Consider the following 13,415-nt stretch of genomic DNA (forward strand, 5'->3'; position numbering starts at 1 on the left):
TGAATGGGGCCTGCTTAAGACATCCTCCCTATTTTTGTCCTACAAATTTCTCTCTCTCTCTCTCTCTCTCTCCCCCCCCCCCCCCCCCCCCCTCCCTCTCTGTGTGTGTGTGTGTGTGCAAAGTATGGCACTTACTGGAGCTAGACCAACTTTTTAGCACAAAGCAATTATTTTGTGATTATTTTCTGGAACTTGGAAACTCTCAGTAAAACATGGAAACTCTCGGTGAAACATTGGTCTCAGAGTTTAAATAATCCAAGTGATGCCTGTTACAGAATTTGTAGTAAGCATAGCCAGCAATTGGGAAGAATGGTCTAGATTTTGCTCAAACCCTTTTAGTTTCATTCAATATTTTATTGAAAGCTGATGAACCATGCAATCCATACACGAGGAGAGAAATGTCAAAAGGTGAAAACTATTCAGGTAACATTGCTAAAATAATTGGAAAATGTAACTTGTTGCTGATTTCCCCCCCAAAAGAGAATAAATTCTTTTTCAATAGTGGCGAATATCTGTAGCTCTGGTGTTGGATGAGGGTAGTCATTCTCCGAGCTTTTCGAATGTTTCATTACCAGACTAGATAACATCTTCAACGGAGCTTAGGGGATGTCAGAGTCAGTGTTCTTCTGTTTATAAGGGCTTCAGGTGTGGGTGTGACGAGTAAGGGTCTTGTGATGGGTAGGTTACATCAGGTCAGACTCATTGGGAGATGAACTGGTGGGGATGGCTTGCATGGGTTGGTTGAAGGTCAGTGCTGTCTCTAGTTGGCTGTGTGGTTGATCTGGATTTGGAGGGGTTTTTACGCTGGTTGTAGGTCAATTTGTTGATGGAATTGCTTGTAAATTCTGAATAAATTCTTTCTAGGAATTATGTTCAGATCTTTTTGGCATTTCACAAGACAATTTATACCGAATGAAATCTATATCCTTCCATAAAAATGACAACCAACCTTAGAAATGAAAAACTGCCATATATGAAAAAAAAATCCTGTTCGTAAGAGCAGTTTGTTCTTATAGACCTGCCCCTGCCATTGCAGACAGCCTAATACTCTGGTGCTAGGGAATCCTAAGGAAGATAGTATCTTTCTTCCCACACATCTCTCCCTTGGGAAAAAGAGCACCTGCTTACGTATGTTTCTAATCCCTTCCATTGTGATTGGAAAGGTTGTCTCGCACAATGTCATTGCCTCCCAGTCAGCAACTTGCTAATTGTGGCGGTGGGTGTGATGCAGCAGATCATTGGACTGCATTTCTTTTCTCTTGAGGACAATTTGCTATGTGGTAAGGCTCATGGATAGTTTGGCTGGGAAACAATAAACCAGTTTCTCTACACTACTTAAACAACTATGAGATATAAGATCAGTCTCCCATAACAAGTTTAGATTGTAAATTAATAGCCCACCTTGCTCTATAAATTGCCTTTTTACATATATCAATGTTTGATATCTTTGAGAAAGTATTTTGTGGGTTTCTTGGGGTTCTCTGAGCTTGGAAACAACAAGTTCAGAGACCATTAAGGGCACCACAGTTCAGCCCTTAGCTACAACTATTCTCTTTTATTGGTAAAAAGGTCTTTCTTAGATCTTAGGATTGGTTGGTAATCAAAACTGGTGTCCTTGTGGCTTCAGAAAAACAGCTCATCTTTTAGTTAAAATGTTTAAAAATAGAAATGATTTCCTTCCATATCCTTTATGAGTCAATTGCTCTATTTTGCATCCACTGCATATAAGAGCAACATGTACCACATTCTGCCCCTCTTCAGAAAATTTAATATCTTTCTGGAAACCTGGATAAAATCACAGAGGCTTGAGAGAGTTTCCCAGTAGAAAAGATAATTCTATAATAATGTGATTTCTTCCATAATACATTGATAATTATACTGCTTGATATAGATTTTTGCTTAGGGTACATTTGGGGGGAGCAGATGAAACTAACATGTTCTCAGCCTCAGTGGCTTTAAGACAGATGGACTTCAACTCCCAGAATTCTCAAGCAAGGCCAAATGTTGGCTGATGAATTTTGGAAGGGAACCCAAGAAAATTTGCTCAGCTTGGCTGTCCCAAGATTTTGAACCTTCTGCATTGTCTTGCCAACTGGGAAGCTCTGCTGGGCTGGGTATCCTGGTTTGCCAATCATAGGATGCCAATTGTCACCCACCCAAAGCTTCACTGAGTTCCCCAAGGATCTGTTTGCCCACCGGCATGATTTTGATTTCACTAATATTCTTTTAATTAGCCAACATCTTTTATGAAAATCTTAATTTCTTTCTCCTGTCTGTCTGTTCATTATTCTGTCTTCTCATGCCCCTCTGGTCACTTTTAAGCCCTTGTTTTATCTCCCTCCTGTCCTTTTAATTTATTAAATCATTTTGCATGGCGCCTCTCAAAAGTTGCCCCTCTTCCTGTGCACCCACTCCCCCATTCATTTATTTCAGCTTTTTCCAATCCCATCTTGCATGTGAACTCTTGCCTTAGGCAGAGGGTTGGACTAGAAAACCTCCAAGGTCCCTTTCAGCCCTAGGATTCTATGATCCATCCCAAATCTGTAATACGAGCCTGAATACCCAATAACTAGATTTTGTTCATTTATAGGGAAGAAAAGTCATTTTTGAATTGTTATTTTTAGTCAATACAGAATCATTAGGAATACTAATAATAAAGGTGTGGAGATCAGAAATTCTGAATATAAATTTAGCTTGTATGCATATGATTTACCTGACTCAAGTTTGTCAATGAATTCCCGAGAGACTGGATTATATTAAGGTAATTTCACCTCCTTTTTGGTTCTCTATCTGTCAGCAAAATGCTTAATATGTGATGTAGTTAGCATGAACATGAAGGACCTGGGTTATTTCTTGTAGATTATACCACACAAGTATTGAACACAGATATGAAAACTTGAATTAGACATGTGCAATCAGAAAATTGAATGAGCCACATAATTGGAGATGTAATTGTCAGATTGTAATTGTTTACTTTTTTATATTGAATGCAGTGATAGAATCTTATTAGGCTTTCTTTGTTATGCATTCACCTGAATTGGAGAGGGGGAGTTTATTTTTTTGTTTTTACAAAATCAACATTCATATGTTCTGTTGAATAATTAAAATCTGAGTTTCCCACAGCTATTTTTAATAGCCATTGCTACTATTCTTTAGCCCAGGTTTTATAAGTTTTTAAAAGATTCAATAAAACTTTTTAAAATAGGTCAGTGATGTCGAACCTTTCAGAGACCAAGTGTCCAAAAACTGTCCCACCCCTGCTACACCCCTGGCCCACCCCCACCCACAGGGCCACCCACCACCTCCATGGCCCACCGCAGATCACCCAGGCAGTCCAGTAGCGCCATGGCGGCCACAGCCTCCATCCGTGCCCCGTAGCATCAACTTTTTGCGACGGGGCGCAAGGGCAGAGTCTTGTCCCCACTGCCTGGCTGCTATGTCTTGATTGCGCTATTCCAGGCGGGCCGTGCCTTGGGGTGACTCTTCGGGGGGGGCTGCTGGTGTGAAGGGGGCCACGGGGAGGCGGGACTGGAGCGACGGCACGTGTGCCCACAGAGAGGGCTCCAAGTGCCGCCTTTGGCACTCGTGCCATAGGTTCGCCACCACTGAAATAGGTTGTCAAAATTCCATAGCTAATGCTCTTGATGAAAAGGGAGAATGAAAAATCTCTGCCTATATATTGGCCAATTTTCAGACCAGATTGTTTCCTTACTCTTGAACAATTTGGGTAAAACCTGGGGAGTTGAAACTTGCAAAGAATTGCAATTCTTTTTTAGCTTCTTCTATTTGGAAAAATGGCACTGCCAATCATGGTGTGCCTAACTATGATAAATGTGATTTTTAAGAAAGGAAGTGAGGAGTGAGGAGGTATGGTCCACTGCACTTGTTTATTGCATCCCACCTGCTTTTTGTACCTACTCTTCCTTCTAGCACTGAAGATATTACCTAGTTGTCTGCAAGAAAACAACAAAGCTCAGAGAACACCAGGACTCCACACTCTGATATCTGCTAGGACTCCCATTTCATTTTACCCAATGAATTTAATTTGACCCTTAAGAACTGTGTTTACCACCTGTAGGAGATGACCAGGCTGAGCCCAATGGAGAGGTCAAACGTGTCATAAGACATGAGACTCTACATGCCTGCAAGAGATCTAAATCCAACCCACCTTGAATTCATTTCTTAACTCCCATGCATTCCCCTTAATGGTCACTTGGCCAGATTCTTGTACAGAGCTAAGCTTGCAATAAATCTTTACAGTATACTCATTGGAACTGCGTAAATATTCTCATTTCCTAGGCACTTGACACCATCTTGTTTATTAGATTTATATTTAATTTATTTCTTTTGTATAGAAGTTTAAGGCAACATAAATAACATTCTCTCCTGTTTTTCTCCAAGGCAACCATAATGTAAAGCAGGTTGGGCTGAAAAGGAATGACTAGACCAAGGTCATTTAGAGGATTTCTGTGACTGAGGGTAGACCAGTACCTGGTTCCCAGTGCCGGCCCACCTGGCTGAATGGACTTGGGAGGAACTGTAGTATCTGTCCTTCTGAGCTGGAAAATGATATCATTTAATACTTTAGTACCTTAATTGTTTTCCTAGTTTAGATGAAAGATTTGTCTGGAAGTACATTTTGTCATGTTGGTGTTTAATATCCATCTCACCATTTAAACTTCATGACCTTCCAGTTGGCAATGTAAAATTATTTCCTGGGTGGGCTCCATCTTTCATCATAATAATTGCTTTATAGCTTTAAAAGCATAGCTTTCTCTACTTCCAGCAGCTGACAAAACTGTTCTCCTTCACATATTTCACCACTTTTTTGTGCTTAATCAGATTGATTTTGCCAGAGGTTAGATCAAGCACTGGAGTGACTCATGAGAATCAGAAGGATAGAAATAAATTTATGGGGAAAATGAACTGCTCTATTAACTTTAAAACAGTGGAAATAATTATGGTGTACAGTATCTATTATAAAATCATTTATTTTGGGAATTTCCCAGAGTGTTTTAGATGTTGAGTGCTACAGAAATGTAATTAAATGAATACATTTTTTAAAATTACTTATTTTAATAGTTCCAACTGAAGTATTAATTTTGGTTTAATGGCTTGTTAGTGCCTTTTCAAGCAGTACCTAAGTACTGTTGCATTTTGTGGTATCTCTTCCAGTCTCCTGTTTTAGTGAGCAACTCACCAAGGAGAGGTAGAGGTATTTGGAAATTCAGGCAAGATTAGTGATGAATCTGGCAGTTTGATATTTTACTTGATGGGAACCTTTCCTTTTCTATACTATGCAATTACCCTAATCCAAGCTATGCAACAAATTTATAACAGTTTAACTGTACTGGTTTATCTCAGAAGAAATCTAAAAAATATAATTTAACAAGAGTGTAGCCATTTCCTTAGTATTGTGTTCCATACATCGCAGTAGTTTTCAGATTTCTTGAAAAGAACATTTAATTTTTTTTAAAGAGTAAAATGCATAGAGTGTAAGGCTATCAAAAGCTACTATCATTTGTAGCGAAATGGTATTTCCCTGTTTACCTATTTTAAAAAATTGAGAAATCGTTGCTTTCAAGCCCTCTTTTGGCTTTCCCAGCTTCATGTAACTTGCCTCACTGTGAAAAAGTGGTTTGGAGTACTGAACTGGTCCAGTAGGGTGAGCTAACCAAGCTGCCAACTATTGAAATGGAATGATGAAAGCCAAAAGGGTAAAACTATTTGAGTTATTTTCGAAAAGGTTCGTTTTCATTTACCTTTACCTTCCCATTTTTATTACCATTTAGAGCCGCAAACTCTTGATCGTTGGGACTACTAGTCGCAAAGATGTCCTCCAGGAGATGGAGATGCTTGATGCGTTTAGCACTACTATCCATATTCCCAACATTGCTACTGGCGATCATCTCATGGAGGCCCTGGAGGTGAGATCACTAGTGTGCCCTGAAGGAAGGAATCTGAAAAAAGAACCCAATTTCTTCCGAGTTCTAAAACAAATCAAGTCTGTGGATCTTTTGAAATCCTGTTGTCAGCCGACTAGATAGCCCATACCAGGAAATTTCCTTTAAAAGAAGGCTGAAGCTACTTTTATTCACATTGGCTATATAATAGAATCTTGCAAATCTGATTGTTCTGTATCACCCACTACTTTGTGAATTAGGGAGTTGTCTGTCTGATCCACTTCTGAATATTATCTAGCAGTTTTAGATTTCCTCCCCTTTGTCTAGGCAACAGATCTTGCATATCTCTGTCAAGGTCAACTTTCTACAACAATATTTAGGAGTGAAAATATAACTTTATCTTGGAAAAACAGAGCTTTATCTCAGAATGAAGAGTAGAAGTAGCAAGAAATATTTCTTCTGTCTATGATTATTGAGAAATAACTGCCATCTAAAATATATGAACAGTTACAACTTCAAATGAAAGTATTTCAGTAGGAAAGATTTACCAGTAATTGAGTTCCTTTCTCCAAAAATGATACTTAAGTCTGCAGATCATTATTTTAAAAGGTCCTTTAACATCCAAATTTATTTGGTTAAACAGTGAAGGCTGCTTCTATGCAATTTTATATAGCTATTCCTTTAGAGGCAAGATTCTTGATTCTGAAGATTCTAGAATTAATCAAATTGTATTGTATATGTATTTAAGTTACAGCTGCTGTTTTGTAATTAACATCTTTTGAGTTGTGTAATTTACAGTAGAGGTAACCCTAACCATCATTATCCCGGGTGTATTGATGGTTTTATATAAACTGAAATTATTGAAAGCAAAATAATTAATGCTAGGGCTATGTCACTGAACTAATGGATTAGTTAGATCAATTTATTGCAACATTTACAATTAACGTTAAGTTGTATTTCCATCTAAATTATTATTTCTGTCTGTAATGTCAATATTGTATAGTTCTTAGAAGTTGGATTTACTAATTGCAATGAAGTGACAGAGTGAAATTTGTTATTAATTTAATCCCCATTGATTTCAGAAGTTACTGACTGTGACAGTCTAAGTTGTACACAATCTATTAGTTAAAATTAACAACATTTCAAAAGAAACATTGCTTCCCTTTATAGTATGTAGGAAGGAATCTCTTCTAAATATTATGATACCTCTGTTTGTATTGGTTATGTTTATGCAAATTCCTGAAATGGTAGAATAAAGTGAAATAAGGTGCCCACTTCCACACTTGCCTTTTGATTTCACAGTTTGATCTGCTTCTATCTGGAGCAGAAGATTTGAACATCAACTGAAATGATGATTTCTAGCTGGCTTATCTTTCGAGTAGTTAATATAAAAATCTTGCTGTATAAGAAGAAAGTGGAGTCCAGAGTTATCCAGATCCCATCCATTCCCCTGACTGGGTTTTCCTTATAACTTACGTAACTTTCTTTTTCCAACTTTTAGCTCCTGAGTGTCTTCAAAGATAAGGAACGCAGCACTATTGCTCAGAATGTCAAAGGGCAGAAGGTCTGGATTGGCATCAAGAAGCTGCTGATGTTAATTGAGATGTCACTGCAGGTAAAATGCTTGCCCTTAGATCAACTCAAGAAATAAAATTTAAAAAAGAACTCCATAAGTTCATTGGTTTGCAGTTAAGTGCTCCTTATCATTTTTTATGTTGCCTACAATTGGCAAGAGCTGAAAGACATGTTTGGAGGGTCAAATCTGGCCCATCTCTGAGCTAGACATATGGGTTGCTTGGCCCTTGGTCAAGCCACGATATTAAAAAAAAGGCACTGGGCACTGGAAAAAAAGAGCCTTATGTTTTTATTTCTGCTTAGGAATTAATTATGAAATACAATCTCTTATTTTTAAAGGTTCAGAGCAGTTGATGTTCCAAACACCTGCTTAATGAAAGTTCAATAATAATGAAACCAAATAAAATATGGACCTGGAGTACCACTTATAATTATATTTTAACAAGGATTAACACTGTATTGAAATGTCTCAATTTTATTCGCAAAGTAGATAGTAACTTGATTATAGTGGGACACAAGATGGCAATTTCCACTTAGCAGAGAGGGAACCTCTTTGCATATTACAATAGATTAGAGAAAAAGGCTCCCTTGTAAACATTTTACAACTATTCATACTCCAACCAAGTGCCCTCCAAATTTATTGGGACTAACTTCCAGGTGGCAGGAAACTTCAGTAGATTGTTCATCTGTCATGCAAAAGGGGAAAATGCGTTTAAATCATTTTTCCTCTCATATATTAGGAGGCAAAACTTTAGGGATCTAGTTTCTACTAGAGTTGGACAAAGTGGTTTTATCATTCACATTTGCTATATAAGACTACAGGTGATTAGAATTTATATATCTGAATCAACATAGTTTTTTAAATTAGTTTCATGCCATCTAAATTATTAGTGGCCACCTAAAACAATTTTCCACAGACAGCTAGTGAATTAGTTTGTAAAATGACTGCTTACAATTTATGCAAAAGAAGCTAGTGAAATCCTATCCTATCACCTCCCAAGGAACATAGTTCATGAACCATTCAAAGTTTACACCTCTTAGCTTGGATGTAAATGTGCCAGACAAATGAAAATGGAGTCAGGTGTGCATAACAGCAGGGATGCATATGGGAAATTCTATACCTCTCCAGGACTGATGCCTGCTAAATCAGCTGGTGTAACTATAAATGAAGACTTTTTGCCTCTTTTTCGGACAGCTTTTAAGTATAAGCCAAGAAGTATGCAATTCGTCACTGTGTTATAAACGCTTCCCCACTCCCTTCTGAGTGACTTGTTCTTTGCAATTCTGTTGAAACTTGTATAAAGCTTGGGATCTGCTTTGACTGGATGTCACCTGAGGGTACAAAGTCATTTATCTAGATTACTTTTTCCTTTCTTTCCCTTGTCTCTATTTTCATAGCTATGGGCAAAAGTCAGTAACTTATTGCTCACACCTATTAAAGGGTAATAGGCAGAGACCTGTACCATTTGACTCTGGCCTGGTGATGTCCAATTTCACTCTTTTTATTACGTTAAGAAGATCCCTCTTGGTTGGCTACTGGTCCTACATCTTAGTACCTTGAATTCATGTGATTCAGAAGTGAAAAAAGAGCTACAGGAGAGAATGAGAGATATGATGAAGAAAAGATTGTGTTGTGTTCCCTCCTTGCTTTCTAGCTAACAAGGGAAAGGGGGCTGATTCATGGAAGACAATTTTATTTGATTTTTTTTGTTGTCATATCATTCTTATCCTTTTATTAGACATACTCCTTAGTATTTGAAATTGGATTTGAAATGAGGCAAAAATTAAATAGTAGATCTGCAGTCATGAGTATAACATGTTTTTCAGCAGACTCTTTTGTTTAAGATCACTGTTAATTTTATTTTTGCCAATGGCCAAAAAAAGAAGGAGAGCAAATAGAAGCTGTAGAATTAACACAGCTTCCCAATCCATGGGAGGACCCATTAGGCATAAACAGGAAGAACTAGTCTGGTGTGTTTGCCCTTGATTCTTATTATGGCTTAGCATGTTTTATGAACTTGTTCATTGCCTGCTTAAATCTATTTTAGTAACTGCAAAGATCTGCATGGTTGAATATTTCAGCATGCAGTTCTTTTTTGTAAATTTTTGGGCTGAGTGCAGAAATTACAGAATGGTTACCGTATATATCTACTTAGTGCTCTTTTTCTGAGAATATTGAATTAGTACTTGATTGTTGGCTGCTTTTGAAGCCAAGCATTGTTTCCCAACATAAAGTTGGGGGTGAACTGAATAGAAGCAGAAAGGCAACATGCACTTTGGTTCTTTAGTTAAAAAAAATAATATAACTGTGACAAAACTCTCTTACCTTTCCTTTTGTTCATTAAATTTATTGTGATTAATTGGAGAGTGTTTGTGTATTAACTACGTGTGTTTTTAATACATGTAATTTATGAAGATGGATCCTGAGTACCGGGTGAGAAAATTCCTGGCACTTCTACGAGAAGAAGGAGCGTAAGTAATAAAATAATTATTAGGAATGTGCTTACCTAATTTGCATGCATGCTTAAGAACTATTTATTGCTGGCCAAATAGGGATTTTGTGGGAGCGTGCTTTGTAAATTTTGTTTTATAAAAACATTTGTTGTAATTCATGACAGCTGTTGAACTATTCCATCACTAAATCAGCCTGTTCCATTGGTTAGGACTTGTCACACTGTTGTGTTGACAGCTACTATTTCTATATAATGCATATATGTATATGTATAAATCTATATATATTAAGGGGATGGAGTTTTTATGGCTCAAACATGCATATAAGCCATGCTTTGTGTTTCTCAATATCTTATGCATAGGTATTTCAGGATTGACTTTGATAACTCAGTTATGTAAGAGAAATACATTTTTACCTGTTTTACAACCCTAACTCACACATTGGTTTATATTCTAATTCCAGGGCACTTTCATGCTCAAAAGTGTTTCTACGCTAAATTTTCTTCTGGCTTTTACCTTTTCAGATTCTCTGAATATATAAAACTAGCACATCAAGGAGCAAGCAAAGCTAACACTTTGATTCCATGACATGCTGGCTTCCAGTAGAGGGAGTTTTTGGTGAATGGAAAGTTACAGTAATGTGTGTTCTCCTTACATGTGTATCTATTTGCCCACATGAAACCATAATCCCTCAAGGGATAGTATTTGAGATATTTTTAAATGCTGATACTATTTTTCTTCTAGTTAGATCTATTCAGGTCTAATAAGAGGGATAGTGCATCATTTGAGTTGATGAATCTATTATTTAATCCTTTCATAACTTCTAGACAGGGACTGTGCCAGTACATTAAAATGCTACTTTATTTATATAGTTCAGGTAACCACCTAATGTTGGGATGAAATAGAATTCACTTCTTTAACCAGTATGTTTGGGAAACAGTTTTTAGCTTTGTCATTTTCCCATAGCCTGTTTTAATGCAGAGTCAGAGTACAACCCTCTTTTTTTTGCAGCTATTGAGAATAATGTCTGAGGCACAACTGGCCTGCGAATTTGCATGCAGTTCCCCTCTTTGGATGACCATCTCTGTGTGCCACCACCCATTCCCCAAGACCTGCCTATCCTTGTGGCTGTTGCACTCTCTCTCTTTGCAGTAGTCCACTGGATTTAGAATGAAGCTTGAACCTTGTTAAAGGCTGGTGACCTGGAAAATAGCCAAGCAGAAGACTGCTTCTCTGGGACCTTCCTCCATGTGGCACGTTTGGACAACTGCATAATGCTTGGTTCTCTTCAGAAACTCTCCTGAACTTTTTTTTTGCATGTTAGATACAACTAAGTACTTCACCTTTGTCTTTGATATCCTGGTGTATTGTGACAAATCAAACTTATTCTAGAATAACTGCTTTGTTGTATGCACCCACTTGATTGATATTGGTGCACAAGCAAAGGAGTGGAAATATGCCATGTGCAGACTACATACATTAATGTTGAAACTCAGGCGTAAAATATGGGGAAATCCCTCCATTCTTAGCTTACACCAATCCAGTGTGAAAGCTAATAACAGTCTGCATGGTTATAAACACTTGGTGTTTATTTTTCCCACCCCAATCTTGTTAAATAGCTGCTTGTTCTTGTAGATTTGTCCCATATTGTGGCGTTTCAGACTCCTCTCAAGAAAATACATATGTGGTGTAAAGCCTCTCATTTCAGATGAATTAAGCTCCAAGGGCTGCTTTCTACCTAGATTTTAGGCAAGATTAACTGCTGGCCTGCAAGCACACATCAGCATTTGCAGTGGCTCAGCTAGTTGAGGTCCAATAGAATTTGATCACCAGCTACAGAAGCAACAGTGGAGCATCTGACATGCCTAAACTATGAACAGGCAGCAAGCTGCCCTTGATTCCCATAACATTTTGAGAACATTCTTATCTTTTGTCACATTGACCCTTACCTGCTACAATCTGTCTCCTTTATGGAAATGTTGCACAGAGTTATTTTTAAGAGATCTGTCAAGTATGCAGTTGTAAGATGTTGAGCTCATAATGTATCTTCTTTCCTTCCTCTGCCACTTAGCAAGTAGCTTATTGACATTTAATCTCAGTCACTGTGGTTGGCTGTTGTCTGCTGTTGGCCTCATATTCTGCATAGTAGAAATAAGGGAAAAGCCTAATTTGCCTTTTCCAGAAGTGTTTTCCTGTGATTTTTGGTGTACAATGCAATATTGAATCAGTGAGAGCAATAGGCTGCTATTTAGAATGCTCAATCACTTATTTCTTATCATTCCATCCTTTAGGGTAAGCACACTGACCAACATCCTAAAGAATGTAGTATGTACTTAAATTGGAGCCAGTTAGCTACCTATCATACTAATTATATCACACCTTATCCTTGCCTATCATATAAGTAATTTGTTTGCAATTCTTGTCAAAGGGAGTTGCCTAATAGAATAGGAAGTATGAACTAGAAGGATGCAGTTGAGTTTAAGGTCTTCTAAATAGCTAGAAATAGAAGGAAACTAAATGCATAGCTGTCATTCCCTCTTGCAACAAAACATTTATTGGCTCTTAAGCTCTTTTTTAGAAACAGTTCATTGCATGTAACCCATTTACTCACATTCAACAAATGGGCTACTCTATTATTGGCGTGGTTCCCTTTCCCTGTTTCTCCAAGTTGCTAATTTGGAAGAATAAAAACAGTACTTGACATCTTCCAATTCTGTGCTAAAAAAGACAGACCTGCAATGTTAGAAACTGCTGCAGTGTATCTGAACTATAATGGATATTTATTTTACTATGGATTAGAATTGTCTCTTATTCATATTTATTGATTTTCTGCCATGAACTGTAATGTGTGAATGTCTGGTGGACATGTAAAGACTTCCATGTTTTGTAGGTGATATGATTGAACTGCTTTCAGCTAGACTTTTCTCTGCTGTCCTCCCAAACTCCTCCCCCCCCCTTTCCTTCCATTTTTCATTAAAAGCGAAGCATTCATATTGTATTCTCTTGGATCAAATAATATAAACATTTTTATTGTGGGTTCTTTTGTCCAAAGCTATACTGAAAAAGAAAAATACAAATATATATATATATTTTAAAAGATTGATTGTATGTTAAAATGCAGGATGCAATAAAAAGGCACAAATGTTTAAAATGTATTGATGTTTTCTGAGTAGTTGAAATGACGGGATGAGTAAATTAGTTCTCCTGAAAGATCTGCAGAAAATGCTCATTTCAAAAGAACAGGGTTTTTCAAGCAACTCATTATTACTTATTAGAGGATACATTTAATTTATGATAGAGTTGGGAGAGAACAAAAAAAATCACAAGTTTAACTTCTGGCCAAAATTGACTGGGCCTCACTGGGCTGGGTGAGTATGTTTTCAAGGCTAAGGTTACTGAGATTCAAAAGTTAGGGGTTAGGATTAGCTAAGAGCAAACATGAAATTCCTACTTAAAGTTTGTGCCAATCCTGAAGTCCTAGTATAC

The 13,415-nt window shown here is 37.4% G+C and overlaps 1 protein-coding gene across 1 annotated transcript in view; it reads left to right on the top strand.

Moving 5' to 3' along the window:
* Positions 1–13,076, top strand: part of NSF (N-ethylmaleimide sensitive factor, vesicle fusing ATPase) — a 73,285-nt gene extending 60,209 nt beyond the window's left edge. The window contains exons 17-20 of the mRNA XM_015832212.1: positions 5,793–5,927; positions 7,405–7,518; positions 9,895–9,950; positions 10,941–13,076. Coding sequence (XP_015687698.1) covers positions 5,793–5,927; positions 7,405–7,518; positions 9,895–9,950; positions 10,941–10,947 — 312 coding nt within the window. The 3' untranslated portion in view covers positions 10,948–13,076. The remainder of the gene's footprint in view (positions 1–5,792; positions 5,928–7,404; positions 7,519–9,894; positions 9,951–10,940) is intronic.
* The last annotated feature ends 339 nt before the right edge of the window (positions 13,077–13,415 follow it).

The sequence above is a fragment of the Protobothrops mucrosquamatus genome, unplaced genomic scaffold, assembly GCF_001527695.2.
Source record: "Protobothrops mucrosquamatus isolate PMUCROS unplaced genomic scaffold, P.Mucros_1.0 scaffold1, whole genome shotgun sequence".
NCBI classification, from domain to species: domain Eukaryota; kingdom Metazoa; phylum Chordata; class Lepidosauria; order Squamata; family Viperidae; genus Protobothrops; species Protobothrops mucrosquamatus.